The sequence below is a fragment of the Chrysemys picta genome, chromosome 2 (genome assembly GCF_011386835.1).
Source record: "Chrysemys picta bellii isolate R12L10 chromosome 2, ASM1138683v2, whole genome shotgun sequence".
Classification (NCBI taxonomy): domain Eukaryota; kingdom Metazoa; phylum Chordata; order Testudines; family Emydidae; genus Chrysemys; species Chrysemys picta.
The window spans coordinates 187,811,576-187,838,682 of NC_088792.1; the positions used below are offsets into that span (position 1 = coordinate 187,811,576).

At 43.2% G+C, this 27,107-nt stretch overlaps 1 protein-coding gene across 3 annotated transcripts; it reads right to left on the reverse strand.

Annotated features, from left to right (window-relative positions):
- Positions 1-1,297: 1,297 nt before the first annotated feature.
- RBFA (ribosome binding factor A) lies at positions 1,298-27,029 on the reverse strand. Of its 3 annotated transcripts, none has more exons than XM_005281494.5 (7): positions 26,666-27,029; positions 21,098-21,140; positions 17,949-18,125; positions 11,461-11,573; positions 10,385-10,469; positions 7,970-8,043; positions 1,298-3,649 (listed from the first exon to the last, which is right to left on the reverse strand). In XM_005281494.5, exons 1-7 carry the CDS (start codon positions 26,965-26,967, stop codon positions 3,253-3,255), a joined length of 1,191 nt encoding a protein of 396 aa, XP_005281551.4. In that variant the 5' UTR covers positions 26,968-27,029; the 3' UTR covers positions 1,298-3,252. The 3 variants fall into 3 exon arrangements, with proteins under 3 accessions (XP_005281551.4, XP_065441176.1, XP_023957881.2); XM_065585104.1 differs by having other exon boundaries at positions 21,098-21,136; positions 26,666-26,982; XM_024102113.3 differs by lacking the exon at positions 21,098-21,140 and having other exon boundaries at positions 26,666-26,982.
- Positions 27,030-27,107: the final 78 nt, after the last annotated feature.

The window sequence follows — 27,107 nt, forward strand, 5'->3', positions numbered from 1 at the left end:
TGAGCAGTAAGGAAAGCGCTGCCAGGATCTTGTAAGATTAGGCTTTCCCTCTGGCAGTAAGTAGTAGAAGAGTTGCTGAATGCTATTGTTCAAACTGGTTAAATAAAGTTGGAGGTGTAGGCAATAGGTGGGTTTTGAAGAGACCTGTAGGACCCTTAAAATAGTTAAGAAAAACAGCCAGGATTACCCGATATTCACAGACAAATGGCCTGAGAGGAAACTTAGAGGGGTAAAAGGGCTGTATTAGGGACCTAGAGCCACTTGTCTATTCATGTACCATAGCATCTGAGGCCCTTCTGTCACCTGTTGTTGGTTCTCTCATCCTCTCCCTCCCAGAGGGAAAAACATGTGCAGTGGAGAGTCTATATACACACACACACACCCCTGTTGCTATGTGTTACGTAAGGCAGGGTCAAAGAAATGCACCTGGAGTGGAAAGGGGTAAAGTTTGTGATGGTATTTAGGTCTTGGACCACCCATAGAGAAAGTTCGGTCTCCCATGCCGACAAGGCATTACTGTTATTGGTGAGCATTCCACTGGGCTGGAGGAGCAGATAACCAGTGTTGAACAAGGTATGTGCCCAGGGAGGGGCAGGTTGGGATTTAGCTCGAAAGACAACTACAATTGTCCCTAGTTCATATATTTGACTATAGCAAGAAATTTAAGAGAGAGAGACTGAGTGTATAGAATACCAGGCTTTGATTCCACACAGTGGTTAAGCACATTGAAGTTAGTGAAAACATTCAAATGCTTAAAGTTAGGCATGTACTTAAATGAATTGCTGAGTCATGGCCTCAATTAGTATTTTTATGAGGATACTATCTACAGTAACATTTATAGAACTTCACCCTTTCTTCAGTCCTTCCTCCAAAGGAATAAATACCTCATTGCTCAAACTAACATTGGTGCCACTGTGGCACGGTATTTTCTTTAAAATAGTAATAATCAGCACATCCCTTCGTGGTGTTTGGTTGACAAGTTTTGTTTTTGTCTGGTTTGATATTAAGTTATGAACTAAAAATGTTTACCATACTCTTCCAAGAGCAGAACCTAAGACTGTCAGTTCAGTTAATGTGTGTGTGTGTGTGTGTGTATATATATATATATATATAGAGAGAGAGAGAGAGAGAGAGAGATAGCTATAGATATAGGTTGTATTATGCCCAAAGAGACACTGAGATTTTGTAAATTGTTAAAAATCTGACAATCTGTAAAATGAAATGGACAAAAAATAATTGTAATGAAAAAAGGGAGTCAAAATTGAATTGATCCAAACAGAAGAATCTTAGAAGAATGTTGTACTGATGGATTTACTCAGGGAAAAAGAGTTCATATGTCTTAAGCACGGAACATTAGAACACAGTGCAGACACAACCCAACTGATCTCACTGTAGTGGGATCTTGCTGATTTGCACTAGCAAGCAGGAGGCCCCTTGTGAATTACTGAATTCTGAACTGAACAAATAAAGCACCACAAACTCTGCAGGAAAAAAACGTGTAAATTAAGCAAATTTATATATCTAGAGCCTGTACTTGAGATGGGGAAGGGAAACAACAGAAGTTAACAGGCTCTGCAGATAAACCTAGCTGGGTATCAAGTTACTTGATGAGGAAAAATGGCCAGATAACAGCAGCTATCTCTGCCTTTGTGCCTATGTAAGGAAGATTTGTTCAGACTGGCTTCCCCTTGAGGTGCAAAACAGAAGTGGAGAGGGAGAATGAGACATTTGTGAAGCCATCAGAAAGACTAAGCCATTTTGGTCTTCATGAGGCTAGGAGTAGTGAATAAGCCTTATTTTCACTCACCTAGTCTTTAACTCTATCTGCTAACTCATATGTAAACTACAAACTACTGTGCCTTCACTAGGATTTTATCTTGTGTTAGCTAACTCAAGTTAAGAACACACCTTTTTTTCCCTAGTAAAGAGATGCCTCAACTGTCATTCAAGTTACGTGCCCTTAAAGAATTTTTAATGTTTTGGAGAGGAGTTAGAGATACAGACCATATCTAACTACCCTACCTTTTTTCCTACTGTAATGTGTTAATATCCTAGTGGAGACAAGGCAGGTTGTAGTTTTAACGTGTTAGATGGCTAAGGTCATCCCTGGGGAAGCCTAGGGTTTACCTTCACCAGCTAATCAGTTAGCTGCAGCTGTAGCCCTTAATGAAGATGCTACCTATGCAGATGGGAGAACTTCCTCTTTGATGTAGGCACTCCACCTACCCGAGAGGCAGTAGGTACATTGATGGGAGACGCCCACCCTTCAACATAGTGCTGTCTAAACTATGAGTTAGGTTGGTATGACTGTGTCACTCCTGAGCAATGTAATTATACGACATAAGTTTGTAATGTAGACCAGGGCTAGTACCACTTATCAAAACACACCCTTTTTCTTAGTGAAAACAAGGCTCCAAGGGGAAGGAGAGTTACAAGAGAAACTGCTGGTTAACTGAAGGTTTGAATATCAGTTGCTTTCTAAAGTTCTGCAAATTGTGAGCTGTTTAGCGTCCGCCCCTGCTCAAAGGTAGAAACAGGAAACGTGCATATTGTAAAAAAATGTAGCCAAGGAAATAAGTACATAGGCCATGACCACTCATTCTACTCCCAGCAAAAAAATGTCTCTCTTGGAGCCTGAATCTTGCCTGACTGCATGGAAGTCATACTATTATGGTAATTTGTCTATTTTAGTAGTTTTAGATGTAATACTTCAATACTTATACATAGTTTGTAAAAATAAGCTTTAGTAATATGAGATCACAGCACAAAGCACTCTATTAAATCTTTGAGAAGTAAGGAAAGCACATTTTTGTGCATATACAAAGTTTGCAGGATACTGAAATGTAGTTTAGCATGTTTCTACTATAATCAAGTTTTTTGAAATATTTTCATTTTTGACAGTTCCTTGCACTTATATAAAGGCATAGGTAATAAGCTTTTTGGGTGGTACATAATGTATTTACAAGAAGTTTCATCTCAGTCTAAAGCTGATAAGGGTATTTTACTTTTGACAACCATAATATTTCTTAATTATTTTAGTTCAGAAGAGCTCATCTTCTCAGATTTATTATAAGCAGGATTTTAAAAATTATTTTCCCATGAAAACTTGTAGTACTTGATTCACTTCCACATATTTTGGAGAAGATGGAAAGGAGGTGGTAAATAAGCAGCACAGAAGTTGTAATTCTGTGGTTACTCTAATATAATTCATTACCAACTGTTGGTTTTTTTTTTTTTTTAAGCTTTTTAATTTCACTTAAGTTTGGTAGTAGATGGATTTCTGTCATCATCTACCTCTAGTTCATCTATCACTTCCTGTAATTCATACTCCAGGTCACTATCTTGAGAAGGTGCAATGTCATCATCCAAAGAATCTTCACTATATTTGTCCAGCAGATATTTCTGTGGTGTGATATCATTCTCAAAGGGATTCCTTATTTTCTTCTTTTTCATTTTCTTTTGCTTTTGTATCTCAGCCAGCTGCATCTGCTGCTGTTCTGCCCACCCAATGCCTTCTGTGTCCTTCACCTTTTTCATTTTTTTGTACTCCATTATTTGCTTATTGAGCACTTCATGATCGATCCCAAAAAGATCAGCTGGGATGGACGAAGCTGCCATGTCAGAAGATGATGCAGAAGACTTTGATTCACTGCGAAAAAAAAAGTATGTTTTAAGAGGCACATGGTAAACTGTACTATAAAACTTTAAGGCACAATGACTTTTACTAAGCTTCTTTATCAAGAGATCATCGTGTGAAATCAGAGGGAAACAAAGAAGCCTTTTTAAACTCTCAGATTCCAAGCCCAAAAGGGACCATTGTGATTATCTAGTCCAGCAGTTCTCAAACATCATTACACCACGACCCCCTTCTGAAAACAAAAATTACTACACTACCCCAGGAGGGGGGACCGAAGCCTGAGCCCACTCAAGCCCTGCCGCACCGGGCAGTGGAGGCCAAAGCCCAAGGGCTTCAGCTCCGGGTGGGGGGCCTGTAACCTGAGCCCCGCTGCCCAGGGCTCAAGCCCTCTGGCTTTAGCTTCAGCCCCAAGCAGTTGGGCTCAGGCTTTGGCTTCAGCCCTGGGTCCCAGCAAGTCTAACACCAGTCTTGGCAAACCCATTAAAATGGGGTCGCAACCCACTTTGGGGTCCCAAACCATAGTTTGAGAACCCTGATCTAGTCTGACCTGTATAATACAGGCCACAGGACTTCCCCAAAATAATTCCTAGAGCAGATCTTTTAGAAAAACATCCAAACTTGATCTGAAAATTGTCAGTTATAGATAGGGCTTTACCAAATTCATGGCCATGAAAAATACATCATGGACTGTGAAAGCTGGTCTTTTGTGCGCTTTTAGATTTCACAGGCGAGATCAGTGTTTCTCAAATGGGGGTCCTGACCCAAAAGGGAATTGCAGGGAGGTTACAAGGTTATTTTAGGGGGGATCACAATATTGCCACCCTTATTCTGTGCTGACTTCAGAGTTGAGCAGCCAGACAGCGGCAGCTGTTGACTGAGCAACATCTCTGAAGGCAGCAACCCACCAGCAGCAGCACAGAAGTAAGGGTGGCCATACCATACCATGCCATCCTTACTTCTGTGCTGCTGTTGGTCGTGGCTCTGCCTTCAGAGCTGGGCTCCTGACCAGCAGCCACTCTGAAGGCAGTGCCGCTGCCAGCAGCATCACAGAAGTAAGGGTAGCAGTACCACAACCCCCCCCTACAATAACCTTGCGACCCCTCTCGCCCCATTTTGGGTCAGAACCCCTACAATTACAACACCATGAAATTGCAGATTTAAATAGCTGAAATCATGAAATTGATGATTTTAAAATTCCTATGACCATGAAATTGACCAAAATGGACTGTGAATTTGATAAGGCCCTAGTTATAGAGAATCCACCATGACCCTTGGTTAATTGTTCAATGGTTAATTGCTCTCACCATTAAAAATTTACACCTTATTTCCAGTCTGAAAATACGGTTTCAATAGCACTCCGCCTGGAATCACCATCATTTTAAACAGTTTGTTCAGTTCAGTTCCTCAAGGGATTAGAATTTATTTATATTTTTACCATCTTCAGAGAAAGATTCAAGACTCAGGGCTTGTCTACATGGGGAAATATACTGGTACAACTATACTGCTTATTCCAGAATAAGACTGTCCACAGGGGCAGTTATACTGGTATAACTAGAGCAATATAATTATATCAGTAAACTTGGTAGATGAGCCCTCTGATTTAGCATTACCGCTATATAAAACAAATCCTACTGTGAAGGGGAAAGAGTGATGCAGATATCACTTACTTTAGAACTTTTTAGGGTTTCAAGTATTATGGAAATTAGCATGTTATAAATACTTAAAATTTTGGGATCTAAAGTGACATGTCCTTCAATATACTGTAAAATTTAGTACAGAAGTCTCCCTAGTCCAGGGGTCGGCAACCTATGGCACGCGTGCCAAAGACGGCACGTGAGCTGATTTTTAATGGCACGCTGCTGCCTGCCGGGGTCCCACTCAGCCCGCTGCCGAACCCCGGCAGCGGGCTGAGCCGGACCCCGGCAGGCAGCAGCATGGCATTAAAAATCCTGCCCGACCCAGCCTGCTCTTCTCTGCTGCCTGCCTTCTGCTCTCTCTGGCAGGGGCAGAAGCAAGTTTGGTCCTGCCGGCTGCTGCTGTAGGGCAGACTCCGCCAGCAGCCAAGCTTCCCCCTCCCCCGCCTCTTCCCCCAACGTGCTGCGTCGAGCCCCGCCTCCTCTCCCTCCCTGCCACCGATGGCCCTTGCGAGGGAGGGGAGAAGAGCAGCCCCAGCGCCCTCGCTCCTCAGACCAGTAAGGAGGCGGAGAAGAGGCTGGGGAAAGGAGGGTAGGAGTGGGGTGTATCCCTCCAGCCCCCTGCCGTGAGCCGCTCAGGGGGCTCGGAGCACCCCCCTGATCCCAGCCCACCCCCCAGCCCTCTGCCCTGATCCCTGCACCCCCCTTGCATCCCAGCATCCCCCCCACAACCCCATCCCTGATTCCTGCACCCCCTCACACACTCCCAGCCCTCTGCCCTGACTCCTGCACCCTCCACACATATCCAGCCCCCCCACATTCCTGCCCTGACTCCTGCACTTCCCACACCCCCTCCCCTGACTCCTGCACTCCCCACACATACCCAGCCCCCCCATATCCCCTGCCCTGACTCCTGCACTCCCCACACTCCCTACCCTGACTCTTGCACCTCCCACATCCCCACCCCGAGCACCAGGTTGGCAGTGGGCTGAGCGGGGCCGGCGGCTGGGACCCCACTGCCGGCCTAGGTGAACAGAACCCCAGGCTGGCAATGGGCTGAGCGGGCCGGCGGCTTAAGATCAGCATTTTAATTTAATTTTAAATGAAGCTTCTTAAACATTTTGAAAACCTTGTTTACTTTACATACAACAGTAGTTTAGTTATATTATATATAGACTTATAGAGAGACCCCTTCTAAAAAATGTTAAAATGTATTACTGGCATGTGAAACCTAAAATTAAAGTGAATAAATGAAGACTCAGCACACCACTTCTGAAAGGTTGCCGACCCCTGCCCTAGTCTAAGACATAGATCATGAGCCAATGAGCTAAGACTGCACTTCCATAGAAACTACCATCCAGGAAACTCGAAGCATAGGCGCCGACTCCGTGGGTGCTGCGGGGCTGGAGCACCCACGGGGAAAAATTAGCGGGTGCTCTGCACCCACTAGCAGCCAAGCTTCCCCGGCCTCCACCCCCTCCTAGCCTCCTCCTCCCCCGAGCGCGTTGTGTCCCCACTCCTCCCCCTCCCAGCACTTCTGGACAGCCACCTAAGAGCTGTTTGGTGGCATTTAGGACTTTCCAGGAGGGAGGGGAAGGAGTGGGAATGTGGCACGCTTGGGAGAGGAGGCAGTAAAGAGGCGGGACAGGGGTGGGGACTTGGGGAAAGAAGGTGGAATTGGAACGGGGCCAGGGTCAAGCACCCATAGGGCAGAGGGCAAGTCAGCACCTATGGCTCGAACCTACAGCCTGTAAATTACTGAAACAAAAACATTTGACTTATGGTTACTGACTTTCTGCACATAGATATTGCCTTCAGAAGCACCATGCTCTGCAGAAGAGCATATTGTAGATTGGGATAACAGAAAATGCCGAGATCACCAACTGAGCAGAAAGTTGCTGGTTTTTAAATCCACGCAGTTAACCCCAAAATAGTGAGCTACATGTTGCTCTTCATGGTCCTACATGTGACTCTGTCCCATATACTACTCCAATCATTTTCCACTGCCATACTAAGGTCCATACATCTAAATTAAATACATTTTCCCTTGCAGTACTTGTGACCTATGCACTGGAGCACCGTGCTAGCACACAAGAACCAGAAGGCAAAAGAGACTATGAAATAAATGTCCACATGGAGTGAAATGCACAAGGAATCCAAAGCATAAAGAGCAAGATGTAAATGTAGGTTTTTAAATTGTTTTCGGTGTTAACAATCTAAGGGGTAAGAGAGGTAAGGATGGCTCTTTACAGAATATCTGTGGTATTTTGGTATCACGTGGCGGCTCCAATCAGTAGGTGGGGCTCATTGTGCTAGACACTGTAAATACACAGTAAAACACTGTCCCCTACATTTTGTTTGTCTTATGGGTGGGTTTTTGTTATAACTGACTACTCAATATCCCTCTACCGTTATATATGGTAGTCAGTCACTCTTTTGAAAGGCAAGATGTCTACATAAGGACTTCTTTAAACTGCGCTAACTTTTCCTTTGTCTTTTTTCATAACTCCATTATACTAAATTCTTAAGATGCTAACAATTAGATACCACAATAGGGGCTAGAGATAAATACAAAATAGACACACAGCATAATTATTTTCTGTATCTTTAAATAAATATTCTTTCCATTTTTAATCGGATATCCATAAATGAAAATACTTGTTGCAAAATTTCATTTAATAAACAACAAAAAACCTACCTAAAGTCGTTTTCAGCCAAAGTGTCTTTTTCTCCCTGAGGTCCAAAATCAGCAATTGCCAATAACCTATCAATCTGTAAACAATTGAAAAAATAGAAAACATATATCCACTATTAAATCTATTCTGTTTACATTCATAAAGGAAACAAGTCAGAATGAGACAGTGAACAGGTCTGTGAGTAACATAGCTGCTTCCCTCTGGGTTTCTGGAAAGTATCCATTTCAAAATGGTCTGTATTTTCAATAAAAGTCATCCACTTAATTTACAAGGCCTCTCAATAAATACTATGAAATGTACTGTAGGTAATAATCTGCCACTAGACTTGGGATGGAGTAGATGTTCTAACAGAGATAGTGAAGACCTAACTTATCAGTCTATGGAATTGCCAGGAAGTACATACCTTATTGGGATCTTTACACCAAATTGAATAATTAATTAGTGGACTACTGTGACTTTCAAGGGTTTGGCATATATTTGATGTGGACTGGAGAGAGAATTTAGTTTTTGGTTAATTAAGAATTCCTCATTTTAGGTTAGATTTCACTTTATTCTTGTAAATTTTTCCCTTTACCAATGTACATATACTTCAAATTTTCTGTCCCAATCTTGTATGTAAGAGATTTAATTTAAAAAGAAAAAAATACCACCACCACCACCCCACAACTACTTAAAGAGATCAGTCTGTCCAGGACCAGAAATCTCGTGTGTTATAGTTGTGAAAGTTTTACCAAATGTAAGGTTTTGTAATAATCCTTTTCTGTGAATTTTTTTCCTCATCAGTCTTTTATTCCTTTTGTTTTTTCCTTGTATTAGGAGGTGAAAGTAACAGTCTCTCTCCCCTCTTATAAGATTTAAAGTTTCCTCTACTGGGGGTTGGTGTCTGGTTTTTAGTTTATTTGAAGTACAGATTGCATATAAAAATTGACTTGAAAGTTGGGTCCTGTAGTAGAGATTTAAAGCTTCTTCTGGGTGTTCTGATAATCACTGTTAGGTTTCTGAGAAATCCTTGTGTTACTTCTGGAAAGATGAAGGAATTATATCTGCAGGCTGGGACAGAGGACTAAACAACCCTAAATTGAGCATTAATGTGCCTAAACTTTGCCTGTTGGTGGTGGGGTAAAAAGGCACTTTCACTGTGGTGGCGTATGCTAACAAAAAACATTTTCTGGATTTATCACTGCCTTTGGGTATGTCTGCACTGCAGCTGGCTTTGTCCTTCCAGTCCAGGTAGACAGACTCAAGTGAGAATGCTAAAAACAGCAGCGTGGAAGTTGTGCCATGGGTGGTGGGTCAGGCTAGCCACCTGAGTCCACCAAGCCTACCCAGCCCATTGGGTCCGAGCTCAGGTGGCTAGTCCGAGCTGCTGCCTATGCAGCCATGTTCACATTTATTTTTAGCGTGCTATCTCAAGTTAAAGCTAGTGCAAGTCTGTCTACCTGGGCGGGGAGGCACAATTGCAGTTGCAATGTAGATCCCCTCACTGACCAAAGGAAATTCAGCTGTTCACTTCGTATTTCTAGTGCATTGGTGAGAAATGAAACACTCGCTGCCTCTTCCAAGGTTGCTAGTTGTGCAGTGGATGCTCTTGTGACTCTGATACTCATAATTATGTAACCGGATAGTAATAGCTCTTTATCTAACAGTCTGCTAATTTAGGTCACAGGACCTCATGAATTAGCTCAATTTTTAATGTTGTTATCCTCTAGTTCAATTCATTCTTCAAAGGACTCCAGAGTATCACTGTGCTCTCTAATTTGTGGGAATCTCACAATCCTAATATTACCTCCTCATGCTCAATAATAATGAATTCCTAGAAGACATTACTATTCTAAAAGTACTTCCACTAGTATGCAAGCCTGCTACCTTTAGCTAGATATTATCCTCCATATACAATATCCCTGTTTCTCTCCATTAGATTCCAGCGCCTTTTACAAAAAAATAACAGTTGAACCAGCTGCAATGCAGTTAGCCAGCTGGTCACCATCATCACTGCTCTGCTTCCTTTTTGGCATAAAGTTATAAAGACCGTAGTTTCCTGTCTTTCATTTGAGGTTATTTAATGTATCTCTCTCCTGGATTAACCTATCTATCTTCCGGAAGCATCTTTAGACAGTGTTCTTCTCTTCAGAAGTTTTTATAGATGAAGTCAACAAAACTAATTAAAAAGATAGCTCTACTTTCCACTGTCCCCAAAGTATCAAAATAATTGGGGACCCTTATCAAAACATTGAAAAGCTTGTTGTCAGAGACGGGGAATTGGTTTTCAATTTAAATTGTTTTCCAGATCTAGTGAGCAACTAGGTGTCTACTTAAACATTACACCTATTAAGCCTTCCATGTTCTTCTTACATGTCTGTTCCAAAACATACTGCAACATGTGATATTTACACGCTGAGTCAGCAATTGTATCTTACCTCTTTTATAGCTGCAGCTTCTTTGTCTTTAACAAACACGATTGGAGGAACAGTTCTCAGGACCTGATTGGTAATCAAAAGATGTCTGGAAAAAATAAAATGTCCCCAGCTATGAGTAATCGTACAGCATCTTTAAGACAGATGCAATATTTGTTAAATAAAAATGCAACAAACACATTGTGAAGCATGGGTACTGTTTGCAAAGTTTATAGGGTATCAGTTCAGATGACAAATTCTAGTATTTCAAAGGACTATACTATAGATTAATGCTCTGTAGCATTCTGCTACTAGGAATTTCTCAAGTCCAAGTTAGGTCTAGTTTGTTGGATAAGGATGTAAACTATAGGACATCTACTGAAGCAAAGACTACAGTGATGTTACTGAATAACTCAGTGAAGTGTGTGTGTGTACACGAAGATGTGACATAGTAGGGCAGCTGCAGTATTTTCTAGGGCTCCCACATACACAGGATTTTCTCTATATACAAAAAAGTTACGCAGTCTAAATTACTTTTTTTAAACTTGAGAAAATTAATCCCTTTCTTTACAGCTAAAAGGTTTACAGGAATATACAGAAATAATATATTGACTTACAGAAAACACTCAGTGAATGAGAAAAGGACAGGCAGGCAGTTGCAGCTCCCTGATTTTCTGTCTTGCACAATTCCAGCCCTGGCTGCACTGTAGTTTATAGCAGCCCCAAGCTACTACCTTTTACAAGCTAACAATTAGCAAAGTGAAATGGCACTCCAGCCACACCCTACTCAGCAGATCTGGGTGGAAGAGCTGCATATGCCAGCTATACATGGGTTGAAAGCACCCCACGAGGGGAATTTTCAGCTGCCAGATATGGCTAGTATGCGGCCCATCTGTGTGCCTCATCAAGGGAGATAATCTGGCCCAAAATATCTAGAAGTGCAGATGTCCAACATCCTGATCCAAAGTATTTTAATGAAAGTCACATTCATGATTTGTAAAAATACCTTAGAAATTTCCCTTCAGAAATTCTTAATAGACAAAGTGACTATTTATGAAGCAGAGTGATTGTTTACAAAACTTTACAGCACACAACAGTACCTTATACGTGGGGCACTTTTCTGTAAAATACTTTCAATACGATCATCCTTCTCTGCACTTTCAGCAGGGTTCCAGTACACACGACATGCTGAAAAGTCTGGTGACAGGGATACCTGTAAAATGCAAAGATTTTTATTAGGGCTGTCGATTAACTGCAGTTAACTTATGTGATTAACTCAAAAAAAAAATCGTGATTAAAAAATTAATCGTGATTAATCGCAGGTTTAATCGCACTGTTAAACAATAGAATACCAATTGAAATTTATTAAATATCTTGGATGTTTTTCTACATTTTCAAATATATTGTAGTCTGTGTTGTAATTGAAATCAGTGTATATTATTTTTTTATTAGAAATATTTGCATTGTAAAAATAAAAGAAATAGTATTTTTCAATTGACCTCATACAAGTACTGTAGTGCAATCTTTGTTGTAAAAGTGCAACTTACAAATGTAGATTTTGTTGTTGTTGCATAACTGCCCTCAAAAACAAAACAATGTAAAACTTCAGAGCCTACAAGTCCACTCAGTCCTACTTCATGTTCAGCCAATCACTAAGACAAACAAGTTTGTTTACATTTACTGGAGATAATGCTGCCTGCTTCTTATTTACAATGTCACCAGAAAGCAAGAACAGGCATTTGCATGGCACTTTTGTAGCCGGCATTGCACGGTATTTACATGCTAGATATGCTAGACATTCATATGCCCCTTCATGCTTCAGCCACCATTCCACAGGACATGCTTTCATGCTGATGACGCTCATTAAAAAAATAATGCATTCATTAAATTTGTGACTGAACTCCTTGGGGGAGAATTGTATTTCCCCTGCTCTGTTTTATCTACATTCTGCCATATATTTCATGTTATAGCCGTCTCGGATGATGACCCAGCACATGTTGTTTATTTTAAGAACACTTTCACTGCAGATTTGACAAAACGCAAAGGAGGTACCAATGTGAGATTTCTAAAGATAGCTACAGCACTCAACCCAAGGTCTAAGAATCTGAAGTGCCTTCCAAAATCTGAGAGGGACGAGGTGTGGAGCATGCTTTCAGAAGTCTTAAAAGAGCAACACTCCGGTGCGTAAACTACAAAACCCGAACCACCAAAAAAGAACATCAGCCTTCTGCTGGTGGCCTCTGACTCAGATAATGAAAATGAACATGCGTTGGTCCGCACTGCTTTGGATTGTTATCGAGCAGAACTCGTCATCAGCCTGGACACATGTCCCCTGGAATGGTGGTTGAAGCATAAAGGGACATATGAATCTTTAGCGCATCTGGCATGTAAATATCTTGCGACTCTGGCTACAGCAGTGCCATGAGAACTCTTGTTCTCTCTTTCAGGTGACATTGTAAAAAAGAAGTGGGCAGCATTATCTCCTGCAAATACAAACAAGTTTGTTTACCTGAGCAATTGACTGAACAAGAAGTAGGACTGAGTGGACTTGCAGGCTCTAAAATTTTACATTGTTTTATTTTTTAATGCAGTTTTTTGTACATAAGTGCAACTTCCATGATAAAGAGATTGCACTACAGTACTTGTATTAGGTGAACTGAAAAATACTATTTCTTCTGTTTTTTACAGTGCAAATACTTGTAATCAAAAATAAATATAAAGTGAGCATTGTACAGTTTGTATTCTGTGTTGTAATTGAAATCAATATATTTGAAAATGTAGAAAACATCCAAAAATATTTAAATAGATGGTATTCTCTTATTGTTTAACTGCGCGGTTAATCTGTTTAATCGCTTGACAGCCCTAATTTTTATAAATGCATGTAGTAAAGCATTCAGACTTGAGGAAAAAGCAATTATTCAATGATCCAAAACTGAGAGCAAGGGTAGAGGAAGATGGTGACCCCAAAGATCTAGGAACAAAATCATTCAATAAACGTACGAGCAAATTCTATTTCTTTTATTTATTTTACAGTGCAAATATTTGTAATAAAAATATAAAGTGAGCACCGTACACCGTATTCTGTGTTGTATTGAAATCAATATTTGAAAATATGAAAAACATCCAAATTTTTTAAAATGGTATTTTATTATTATTTAACAGGAATTAATCACTTAATTGCAATTTTTTAAATCGCTCAACAGCTCTAATTGTTGCATTTCCAAGCATCCTGACTACAACACATTTGTAGTTATATCTTAATATTCAATAACACAAGTTTGTAATGGCCTAATAAAAAAAACTTGCAAAATAAAATTATTATATCAATCTTGAAGTCTCTCCCCTACAGTTCCTATCTGTGTGAGAGCCCAGTCGGCAATAAGAGCACAATGGTCTCTTCCTTCATTACACAACAGCAGGGGGAGCATCCTCCAGGAAAGAGAAGGCCCATCCAAACTGGCCAGAAGGAACCACAATACATTTCATCAAGTCCACAGCGGATGGTATCTCTGCAATGTGCACACATCTTCAGCTGACTTGGGGAACAAAACATGAGTTCAAGAGTCAAACTCCAATTCTTCATCTGGCACTAGGAAGCACTATTGTGGCCAACTTAAGTGTAGTTCTTTTTTTAAAAAATAAATAAAGACTGCACACACAAACCTTAAGCTTCTAGGATATTATGACATTTTACTGGGCAAGCACTATAAAGAATGTATTTGTGGGCTGGGGGTGAGTGTTTTTAGTCTCTGCATAAATCTCTTAAGGAAAGGGAGAGTGTGATGGGTTCCCCCCTGGGGTGCCACCTGGAACTGGGGTACCACTGAGCCCTCTGATCCACCAGCATGGGCTCCCTGTCACACTGTATTGCTGTGACAAGCTGCAAAGCCCTCCAGCCTGTACTTTCACCAGCCTTCATACAGATAAGGCCACACCCAGCTGCAGTTACATGCAGGCTCTCTGTCCAGCCCCTGCAATGAACCAACAATAGAAAGGCTACAGCTAAGGCAGCTCCCCAGGCCCGCACCCCCCCTCTGGAGTATAAATCCAAAGTTATATTGTCTTGCGCTGCACAGGGAACTGTATAGAGTAAGCTCTTAAAGTTTGCCCCCTCCCTTAATATGCAACAGCCTTTGCCCTTTGAGCTAAGATTCCCATACTTACTCCAACTCACTGGTTTAGATAAAGCAAAATCACATTTATTAACTACAAAAGATAGATTTTATGTGATTATAAGGGATAGCAAAGAGATCAGTGCAGATTAGCAAATAAACAAAAAACGCAAACTAAGCCTAATATACTAGATTAGATAGGGTGAGTATCAGCTAATTCATATCCAAAGAGATGATACAAGCAGGCTGCAGATTCTTAAGGGGCAAGCTGCACTTGCTTTACAGCTTGGGATCCCCAGGTGTTTCATTAGGGTTCACGTATGTGAGTGGGAGCAGGAGCCTCTTTCGAGATTTCTCCTTTCCTTTTACTGATTTTACTAGAAATCAGTTGGAAGCAACAAAGCACATTTGGGGATTTTTTGATGGTTGGGGTCTCTGGTGATTGGTTCCATAGAAGATGGGGAAAAAAAAAAAAGGAGTCTCCTTCCTTGGAGGTTTTTAAGGCCCGGCTTGACAAAGCCCTGGCTGGGATGATTTAGCTGGGAATTGGTCCTGCTCTGAGCAGGGGGTTGGACTAGATGACCTCTTGAGGTCCCTTCCAACTCTGATATTCTATGATTCTATGATTCACAGGGTAGAAATCCCTTTAGCCTGGATCCAGCACTTCTCCCTGTTCAGTCTTTGTGCCTCAGGTGTTTCCATGAGTCTTTTTATGTGGGGAGTGAAGAACACCAGATGATGTCTCTCCCTGCCTTATATAGCTTTTGCATATGGTAGAAACCCTTTGTTTCAAAGCTTGGTTCCCAGACCAGTCTGTGGAAAAATACTGACATCCCAAGATGGAGTCCAGCATCATGTGGCCTGATCACGTGTCCTTGTAGAGTCATAGCAGCCATTACTCACAGGCCTTTGGAGTTTCCCAGGAAGGCTCATCACCAGTGGGAGATCAGCTTCTCCAACGGCCTATAGATTTTTCCTAATAGCCCATTGCCCTGAATAGGCCCTTCCCCACTCACTATCTAGACTGAAAGCATCTTGTCTAGTGGGCGTTACCCAGGTGTAACTACATTTGAAATAGTTATAGTGAATATTCATAACTTCAGATACAAAAATGATCTATGCATTCAAACAGGATAATCATATTCAGAAAATCATAACTTTTCCAATGACACTTCACATGACTTATCTTGCATAAAATACATCATAATTATGTCAATCATATCATAATAATACCACAATAAAGACTATGGGGTGCAGTGTCAGAGAGATCAACTGCCTATAGTGAATTATGGACTAGAACTGAGAGGATCCATCCTGTTTTCCTAACTAGAAATCTGATGGCCATAGTACAGAACCACGAGAACTGCAATGAAGCGTGGTGATAAACACAGAACCCTCAAATATGAATCAAGGGCAAATGTTAAGATTTTTCAGAGATCACTCTTTTACACACACACTCCGCCCCATCCCTGAGGAAGACAGAATAAGCATGAGACTTGCTGTAATGTGCTAATATCAGTAATTACTTATAGTTATATCAGGAGAAGAAGCATGTTATGAGAGCCTCTCTCTCAAATTTTGTATTGTGTTAAAGACTAACTGCAAAACTCCCCAGAGATTCAGAAAACCATTTAGGAACACAGAAATTCCCACACTACAGCAGACCTAAGGCCCATCTAGTCTAGTATCTTGTCTCCGACACTGGCCAGTATGAGATGCTTCAGAGAAAGGTGTATAAAAAAAATCGCACAATACACAGATGTGGGATAGTCCCACTAGGTCTCATCCTGATCTCTAATAGTTAGAGGTTGGTTTAAGCCCTGACACATGAGGTTTAATCCCCTTCCAAATTAGTTTTGATCATTAATTATGACAACTCTGTATATTGTTGTTCTCCGTATACAGGTCCAACCCCTTTTTTAATCTTGCTTAGCATCAAAGTAATGTTATTAGCTTGGCCTTTTTGAACTAGGGCCGTGTCTACATTACAGAATTCTAACTATGTCAGTCAGGGGTGTGAAGAGGTGAGATCCCTGATTGACACATCTATGACAACAAAAGCCTCTAGTATAGATGCAGTTATACCAACAAAACTCTGCTTTTGCTGGTGTGACATGGCCAGAAAGGGTTAAGCAACTCGCAGGATAAATGACCCAGATTTAACCCTTAGAAACATGTTAGAAAAGTAGATAAATGGTCATTAGAAAACCTATATTGTTAGAGAATTAGAGGAGATACTAATTGTATATGTTTACTTATATCTTGTTAGATGTTAGCCATGTAAACAGACAATTCCTGTCTATTACTATAGCTACTGATTTAGAGATCAAAAGGGAATATTAACAGTTAGATGGATCTTGGGTGAAATAAGTCATTGTCTATGTCTCTTTGACATTTGTCGAAAATTGTATATGAACTGCTCAATGGATAATTACCTTATGTTAATCCATGTAGTTAATTACCAGTGATGCTTAGGAAATAGAAGGTTACTTCAAATGCCTATTGTTCACCCAGGACTGTATGGTCAAAAGGCTGCCAGAAAACTGTATAAAAACCCTTGGGATCTGATCTTTTCATCTCAGATCTGCTTGATGCTTTATGCAGGGGAAGCTTAAGTCGTAAGACTGAGATCTCCAGTCCCAGTTGGATCACCCTGGATAAGAACATTGGACTGAATCTATGGACTAATTCTAAGTACTCTTTGCAACTCCAAAGCTCGCCATCTCTACTATGAAACTGATCTCAGAACTGTACTCATGTCTGTATGTATACTGATCTTTTAACCAATTCTTTCTCTTTTTTTAAAAATACATTTTAGTTTAGTTAAGAATTAGCTGTAAGCGTGTATTTGGATAAGATCTGAAATATTCATTAACTTGGGAGGTAATGTGTCTGATCCTTTGGGATTGGTAGAACTTTCTTATATGATTAAGATTTTAAGTAATCTTCATCATATTTGACTTGGGTGTCTGTGTGGAAGCCCAAGGCTGGGTTGCTATAAGGGAACTGTGTTTTGGCTTCTGTGCAACCAATAAGGTATTGTAGAAGCTGTTTTGTGCTGGCTTGGTAAATCTAAGTATTGGAATATCCACCAGCTTTGGGGATTGTCTGCCCCATTCTTTGCAGTTTGCCCTAATTGAGTAACCTCAGTGTGGGCCCCCCTGGAACCCCAGTCACAGCCGGTATAAACTGTGTCCTACTGGGACAGGCATCATACATGGGCATAGCTACACTGGCAAGTATTCCTAATATAGACATGGCCTAAGGCCCTGATCGTGCATTGTGATCTTTGCAGGCAAACGGCTGTGCCCCCCCTGAGCCCCATGGAAGACCGTGAGGTGCTGCATGGTACAGCAGTCCACCTGCATAGATCAGAATAGAGGGCTGGCGCCTAAAAGTTGTTTTTGAATATCGCATTATCTTGTTCCACAACTTAGTCAAAGTGACTTCACATGAACTATGGCTTTTGTACTTGCCTTGGTGAGTTCCAGCTTGAGGTCACAAACCTCTTGACTTACTTCACAGGTGCACATCAAGTCTGTCACAGCTTTATACAAGAGGATATTTAGGACCTTTTTGCGTATGCTGTCTTCTTTCCTAGTTTTCTGCTGAGTAGCCTTTAGTATAGTGGCCAACTTGGATGGCTTGTACACCTTTAAAAACAAAAACATTAACTAAGAAATAGTCTAGACAAATGTACAACAGTTTTTTGTAATTCTACTACTTTTCAATTTTATCAGCAAAGTGTGATCTTAAAGTATTATATTCAAGATTTATTTTCTCATTTATTTTGTAGCATCTTTAATTTAGCCATCTCTAAAGCTCAGTAAATCTGTGTTCTAAAATGGAGTGGACATAATCAGGAAAATTATTTTTAACAAAAACTAATTTTTTTTAGTTTGCTTTTCAAATTGTACTTTGGATAAAACCTAAAGGGTCAGATTTTGCAATATGGCATGCCTTAGGAAAACTTTAAGCATGGAACATGCTGTTTATGAACTTTAAATGTAAACAGAACTAGATTATGAAAAATCTAAAGTAGAGTATTTTGAATGGGGGGGTGGGGGAGGAACAGGGACAAAGACATCACTTCCCGCAGCTCCCATTGGCTGGGAATGGCGAACCGCGGCCACAGGGAGCTGAGGGGCTTCATGCCTGCTGACGCTCCAAGTAAACAAACATCCCAACCTGCCAGTGGCTTACCCTGACGGGCCAGAAGCCAAAGTTTTCCAACCCCTGAAATATAGGGTCGGCTTATGAAAGGGTCATACGGTTTTTGCTATTTTTACCTATCCATGTTAGGGGGTCGGCTTATAAACAAATGGGCTAATGAACGAGTATATACGGTAATTACAATCTGAAGACTGCTACAGAATGAGTATCACAGGTCACTTTCTTGTGGATATCAAGAGCCCAGATGGCAAACTCGTCCTTGTTTGTAAGGGAGACAGGGTAGGTGAGGTAATATCTTTTATTGGACCAACTTCTGTTGGTGGAAGCTTCTGAGCTACACAGTGCTTCCTTACCCAGACCTGAAGAAGAGTGGAGTGTTTGAACTACGTTTATAAGCCTATGCGCTGAAGACCAGGGCCACAGATCCAGCAAACTCTTCACATGCTTAACTTTATGCAATTTGAAAAGTCCCCACTGATTTAAATAAGACTACTCATACACATTTGCAAGATTCAACAGAGGGTCCTGTGGCACCTTTGAGACTAACAGAAGTACTGGGAGCATAAGCTTTCGTGGGTAAGAACCACACTTCTTCAGATGCATCTGAAGAAGTGAGGTTCTTACCCACGAAAGCTTATGCTCCCAGTACTTCTGTTAGTCTCAAAGGTGCCACAGGACCCTCTGTTGCTTTTTACAGATTCAGACTAACACGGCTACCCCTCTGATATTTGCAAGATTGCAGCCTAGGACTGAATATGTCTGGAGATAAGGCAGGAAAGTCTAGTGAGGAAAGCTCCACCTTACAGGCAGAACAGGTGGTTATGTTGAGATATTGATAGTTTTATATATATGGTTTTGTAATTTCATAGGTATAGATATATCCCCTTTTAGGCCCCAAACCAAATCAAGCCAACAGAAAGGAATATAGAAGCTCGAGCACCAAGGACAAGCTAATTAAAACTATCCTCCCTGTATCTCTATGTAAAAAGTTACAAGGACAACTTGCTAATTGTACTAGCACATCCATGGACAAAGAGTCTGTCCGAGGAGGTGATAAGAGTTGTTGTAAAAACAACTGTGCTCTGGAATTGGTCTTGCAGAAATCTCTTACCCCCTTCGTTTATTATCCTGCTTATTTTCTACTATTGTATCAAAGAAGTTAAATAGATTGATGGAAGTCTGTCATATCTGGAGAATAGAATTGTAAAATAAGGATGTCAGGAAGAGGAGGTAGTAAAACATAAGTGCAAGATGTGACTTAAAGATACAGAATGAATGTGAATGAATGCATGTGATGCAAATAAATAATTAGCAAATCAAAGGTGCCAGCCTAAGAATTATAACTGTGATATCCCATGGCCGAAGAATGCATAGCACAGAGATAACCGGATGACCCCACAGGGCAAGCCAGAATCCACCCAAGCGCCCCTCCCCCTACCCCCCCAGATGGAGGGCTGAAGACTTGAAGAACAAGATAACACTCAGCAGAACAAGATAACACTCAGCGTCAGGGATGTGCCATCTGCTGATTGATTATCACTTCAAACAAACATCAGCATGATGAAGCGATTCCCATAGACTTGTATAAGGACAAAATCCTATAAGAACAGAACCAAGTACTCAGGGACTTTGAGTCTCGTTCTGCAACCACCCTCCAGGAGCATCGGATGCGCATCTGACAAGGACTTGGCTCCACCCTCGTGTGCAGGCTACCTGGCTAGTACTCTGCCATGAGCAACCTCTAGGCTGGTAACTATAACAACTCTGCAGAACTTGTATGAATGAGTGTGTGAATGAATAAGGAATGGTAGTGAAATAATATTGAATTGCATATCCTGATTTCTCGCTCTTTCTCTGTATTTATAATAAACGCGGCATTTTGCCTTATCCCTCTTAGAAGATCCTGTTGGTATTATTTTATTAGTATAACAGTTACATATAACAAAACTTTTAGTGACTACCAGGCTAAAAAGTGAAATTTTTCAGTGAGTCTCATGCAAGAAAATCCAAGCAACTTGGTGAAAATGCTTGCAGACACTGTGGTAAGCATTATAAAAAACAAAACAAACAGGACGATAAACACCAAAAACTTGAAACTAACAAAAAGTGTGCTAAACTTAAACCAAACCAACTTTTACTGCAGCATCCTTTCCTCTATTCTTATATTATGCCTAATTTAGGTCCCAGTTTCTGCTGTCAGAGCTGCAATTCAATGGCATTATTTGTGTGTGTAAAATTACTCATGTGCATAAGTGTTTGCAGGATTGGAACCTAAGACTAAACTCCTTAGGACAGAAATTTGTCTTCCTAGGTCTGTAGAGGATCAGGCACATTTACGGTGTTAAAACAATACTGCTCTATGTATTCTATAGATAACTAGATTGCTAGTCTTCATTTTTAAAATTCTGATATTTCTTGGTAGTAAATAAATGCACTGAAAATTTGCACTTACCAGATGAGACCCCACTGTAGGACTGTCATACCAAAACTTCTTTCTTTTCAAAAGAGAAAAGAAAAAAAATTACTTTTTAAAAACTATAAAGAAATATTAGGCATATGTGTGTATGAAAGTGCCATTCTACTCTGAAAAATCACCTTCATAAGTAAAATGGCATTAAAGGAATCTTAGTTTCTCAATGACATTGCATCAAGTGTGCTCAGTGTACAAATTGTTTTACTTTAGAAAGCCCTAGTCTACTCTATGGGGTTAGGTTGAATTTAGCCACATTAGGTCGATTTTATAATGAATGTGTCTACACAAGCAACCCCATTCCATCGACCTAAAGGGCTCTTAAAATCGACTTCTGTACTTCTTTCCAGCAAGGGGAATAGCGCTAAAATCAACCTTGCTGGGTCGAATTTGGGGTAGTGCAGACGCAATTCAACGTTATTGGCCTCCAGGAGCTATCCCAGAGTGCTCCAATGTGACCGTTCTGGACAGCACTTTCAATTCCGATGCACTAGCCAGGTACACAGGAAAAGCCCCAGGAACTTTTGAATTTCATTTCCTGTTCGGTCAGCATGGCGAGCTCAGCAGCACAGGTGACCATGCAGTCCCCCAAGAATCGCAAATGAACACCGGCATGGAGCAAACGGGAGACACTGGATCTGATTGCTGTATGGGGAGAAGAATCTGTGCAGGCAGAACTCCGATCAAAAAGAAGAAATGCTAATATATATGCCAAAATCGCACAGGGCATGATGGACAGAGGCTACAACAGGGACACACAGCAGTGCCGCATGAAAGTTAAGGAGCTCAAGGCAAGCCTACCAAAAGACAAAGGAGGCAAACGGTCGCTCCGGGTCAGAGCCCCATAATGCCGCTTCTATGATCAGCTGCATGGCATTCTGGGGGGGACGGGACCCTACCACTACCCCGCCATTGTCCATGGACACCTGCAAGGGGAGAGTTTCATGCAACAGGGAGGAGGATTTTGTGGAGGAGGAGGAGAATGCGCAGCAGGCAAGCGGTGAATCCGTTCTCCCCAGCAGCCAGGAACTTTTCATCACCCTGGAGCCAATAACCTCCCAAGGCGGGATCCCCAACCCTGAAGGTGGAGAAGGCCCCTCTGGTGCACATTTGTAACTACAGTACAGGGTTTAAAAGCATAGTGTTTAATGTTTGATTTGCCCATAAGACTTGGGATGCATTCGTGGCCAGTACAGCTACTGGAAAAGTCTGTTAACGTGTCTGGGGATGGAGCGGGAATCCTCCAGGGACATCTCCATGAAGCTCTCCTGGAGATACTCTAAAAGCCTTTGCAGAAGGTTTCTGGGGAGGGCTGCCTTATTTCGTCCTCCACGGTAGGACACTTCCCCACGCCAAGCCAGTAGCAAGTAGTCTGGAATCATTACAGCACAAAGCATGGCAGTGAATGGTCCTGGATTTTGGTTGCATTCAAGCAACATTCGGTTTATATCTTTCTGTATTAGCCTCAGGAGAATGATCATCATTCATGGTCACCTGGTTGAAATAGGGGAATTTTTGTAAGGGAACAGTATAAGGTCATGCTGGGCTGTTTGCGCTTGGCTAAAAGGGATCATCCCGGAGAATAGCCATGCGGCAGGGGGAAGGGGGAAGGGATCGTCCCAGAGAATAGCCACGCAGTGGGGTGGGGAGGAGGTGGGTGCTGCACATCCACCCGAAAATCGCAGCCCCTCCTTTTAAATGGCAAACGCAGCCGGCATTGCTTGCTATGGGAAAGGAGGGCACTGCAGTTTGAAACCATTCCCACGTTATGAAGGTGTTAGAAGCCAATCCCACGTACCCTTTGGCTTACCATGGCTGCTTGAAAACCGAATTCTGTTGCCCAGCCGCGTGTGATGTATCACCATACCGAAAGGTGCTCAATATAAAAGGCAAAATACGACCTTGTACTTAAAGCCCATGTGCTGTCTGCTGTGAATTGCCTGATTCACTGTGAAAGAGTCTCCCTTTTGTTCTCAGAAATGTATCATCTTAAATTTTACTCTCCCTTTCTATTATCTTGCAGGTGCAAATGTTTCTATGCTCCCCCTATCATCTCCATCCCTGAGGTTATTGAAGATTAGAAGGTGAAAAAACTGCACTCGCAATGACATATTTTCTGAGCTCATGCAGTCCTCCCGCACTGATAGGGCACAGCTGAATGCATGGAGGCATTCAGTGGCAGAGTCCAGGAAAGCATTAAGTAAGCACGATGAGAAGAGGCGGGATGCGATGCTGAGGCTAATGGGGGAGCAAATGGACATGCTCAGGCGCCTGGTGGAGCTGCAGGAAAGCCAACAAGAGCACAGACCGCCGCTGCATCCACTGTATAACTGCCTGCCCTCCTCCCCAAGTTCCAGATCCTCCTCACCCAGATGCCCAAAAACATGCGGGGGGGTGGGGGGTGGGGGGTGGGAGGCCCCGGGCACTCAGCCACTCCACTCCCGAGGATGGCCAAGCAACAGAAGGCTATCATTCGAACAGTTTTGATTTGTAGTGTGGCTACAATAAGCATTGTGGCCTTGTCCTTCCCACCTCCCCCACCCGGGCTACCTTGTCAGTTATCTCACTTGTTTTTGTAATTAATAGAGAAAGAATGCATGGTTTCAAAACAATAGTGACTTTATTTCCTTTGCCAGCTGTGATCTAAGGGGGGAGGGTGGTTGGCTTACAGGGAATTAAAATCAACAAAGGGGGCAGGTTTGCATCAAGGAGAAACACACACAACTCTCACACGGTAGCCTGGCCAGTCATGAAACTGGTTTTCAAAGCCTCTCTGATGTGCAGCGCGCCCCGCTGTTCTCTTCTAATCGCCCTGGTGTCTAGCTGCTAAAAATCGGCCACCAGGCGATTTGCCTCAACCTCCCACCCCGCCATAAATGTCTCCCCCTTACTCTCACAGATATTATGGAGCACACAGCAAGCAGCAATAACAATGGGAATATTGGTTGCGCTGAGGTCTAACTTAGGCTAGGTCTACACTACCCGCCTGAATCGGCAGGTAGAAATCGACCTCTCGGGGATCGATTTATCGCGTCCCGTTGGGACGCGACAATCGATCCCCGAATCGGCGCTCTTACTCCACCAGCGGAGGTGGGAGTAAGCGCCGTCGACAGAAAGCCGCAGAAGTCGATTTTGCCGCCGTCCTCACAGCGGGGTAAGTCGGCTGCGATACGTCGAATTCAGCTACGCTATTCACGTAGCTGAATTTGCGTATCTTAAATCGACTCCCCCCTGTAGTGTAGATGTACCCTTAGTCAGCAAACAGCGCCAGCAAGCTTTTAAACGTCCAAAGGCACATTCTACCACCATTCTGCACTTGCTCAGCCTATAGTTGAACTGCTCCTTACTACTGTCCAGGCTGCCTGTGTCTGGCTTCATGAGCCATGGGAGCAAGGGGTAGGCTGGATCTCCAAGGATAACTATTGGCATTTCAACATCCCCCACAGTAATTTTCTTGTCTGGGAAGTAAGTCCCTTCTTTCAGCTGTTCAAACAGCCCAGAGTTCCTTAAGATGCGTGCTTCATGAACTTTTCCCGGCCATCCCACGTTGATGTCGGTGAAATGTCACTTGTGATCCACCAGTGCTTGCAGCACCATTGAGAAGTACCCTTTGCGGTTTACACACTGGTTGGCAAGGTGGTCCAGTGCCAAGATAGGGATACGCGTTCCGTCTATCGCCCCACCACAGTTAGGGAACCCCATTGCAGCAAAGCCGTCCACTATGACCTGCACATTTCCCAGAGTCACTACCCTTGATAGCAGAACGTCAGTGATTGCACTGGCTACTTGAACCACAGCAGTCCCCACAGTAGATCTGCCCACTCTACATTGATTCCCGACTAACCAGTAGCAGTCAGGCGTTGCAAGCTTCCACAGGGCTATTGCCATTCGCTTCTCAACTGTCAGGGCAGCTCTCATCTTGGTATTCCCGCGCTTCAGGGCAGGGGAAAGCAACTCACAGAGTTCCAGGAAAGTGGCCTTACGCATGCGAAAGTTTCACAGCCACTGGGAATCATCCCATACCTGCAACACTATGTGGTCCCACCAGTCTGTGCTTGTTTGCCGGGCCCATAATCGGCGTTCCGCTGTATCAATCAGCCCCACTGCCGCCATGATGTCCAAATTGCCACATCCCATGCTTTCAGAAACGTCTGTGTCCATGTCCTCATCAAAAACCTCCTCATGCTGGCATCTCTTAGCCCGGTTCTGCATATAGTCCAGGATAATGTAAGAGGGTGTTTACAATGCTCACAACAGCAGCGGTGACGGTGAGCTGAGCAGGCTCCATGCTTGCTGTGGTATGGCGTCTGCATGGGTAGCCCAGGAAAAAAGGCACAAAATGATTGTCTGCCGTTGCTTTCACAGAGGGAGGGGCAACTGACGACATGTATCCAAAACCACCCACGACACTGTTTTTGCCCCATCAGGCACTGGGAGCTTAACCCAGAATTCCAATGGGCAGCGGAGACTGTGGCAAAGCTGCCCACAGTGCACTGCTCCACAGGGTGACCAGACAGCAAGTATGAAAAATCGGGACGGGGGTGGGGGTAACAGGAGCCTATATAAGAAAAAGACCCAAAAATCAGGACTGTCCCAATAAAATCGGGACATCTGGTCACCCTACCGCTCCGTGAGTCGATGCTTGCCACGGTAGTGAGGACGCATCCGCCGACTTAATGCGCTTAGTGGGGACATACACAGTCGACTGTATAAAATCCATTTGTAAAGTTTGACTTCTATAAAATCAACCTAATTTCGTAGTGTAGACATACCCTAACATATGTAGAGACCCGGGGGGGGGGGGGGGGCAGGAAGGAGAGGGGAACGGAAGGAACCTAAAGTATCTTTACAAATAAATTTAATCTGGACCACAACTATTAAAATGTCTTATTATGGCTACTGCAGGATCATTAGATTTAAGGTGGTTTGACTTATCTCCATGTGCATTTCCATGCACTTGGTTTGGGGATAATTACAAAACATCCCTATAATGTATTTTGCCCTAAATTACCAATCGCCTCAAACTTTATTCCCCTTTAATACCGTTTTTGGAGAATACTTAAAGTTTGGGAGTTTAGCAGTATACATACTATAGATTAAGTGACTTTTACTGCAAATACCTAGGGCTAGGAGGAAGTCAGCACTTCATTCTCTATTGAACATACGGGAACCAGCCAGCCCCCTGGGGCAGTGTGCTCAAGCCAGGACAATCTGCACGAGGAAGATTTTCTTTTAAGTCTCATTGCAAAACGGCTCAAGTGTAAACAACATAAAGCGGTTTCTTCCGCAGCAGGGGGGAGATAATTCATAAAACGGCTTCATATTAACCAAGAAGCGTCTCTCCACACAGCTGGAAGGGGGCGCCAGGGTAGACACCAGCGCTCAGCCATAGGCTCGGAGGCTGCTGTTGCTGCAAACCGTGGCAGCAGTTTTCGGGGCAAGGCAGGCGCTCCGCAGCCGCGGGGAGGTTGCTGCCCGGGGAGGCCCGTGCTCCGCGGCCCTGGGGGAAGGGAGCTCCCGGGGGGTGGCCAGCCCGGGCCGGGCACTTACTTGGTTTTCGAGGCGAATTTCTTGAGCAGGTTCTTGGAGCCGCAGAGGGCGGCGGACCCGTGCAGGGCCCGGCTCCAGGAGCCGCCCGGCAGCAGATCGCCCGCGCCGGCCTCCACCCCGCCGCCGCTCGCAGCGCTCCACCGCTGGGCCCCGCCGGGTGCGATCGCTCGGAGCTGGCGCCATCGCGGCCCCCGGCCGGCCCGCGAGCCCCACATGCTGCAGCGAGCCGCGCGCCGCTCCGGGTCCGGGGGAAGGAGCAGCAGCCGGGCCTCCCTGCGCTGCGCCGCACCCCTAGCGGGCATGGGCGGCACCGCACCGGCTCTGCCTCTGGGACGCTGGAGCCGGGGAGCTGCGCGCTCCCCCGCGTTAGCCGCTGTGGGAAAGCCGCCAGGGGGGGCGCTTACCGCTTAGGCCACCTACTGCCGCTGCTAGAGATTCAGCT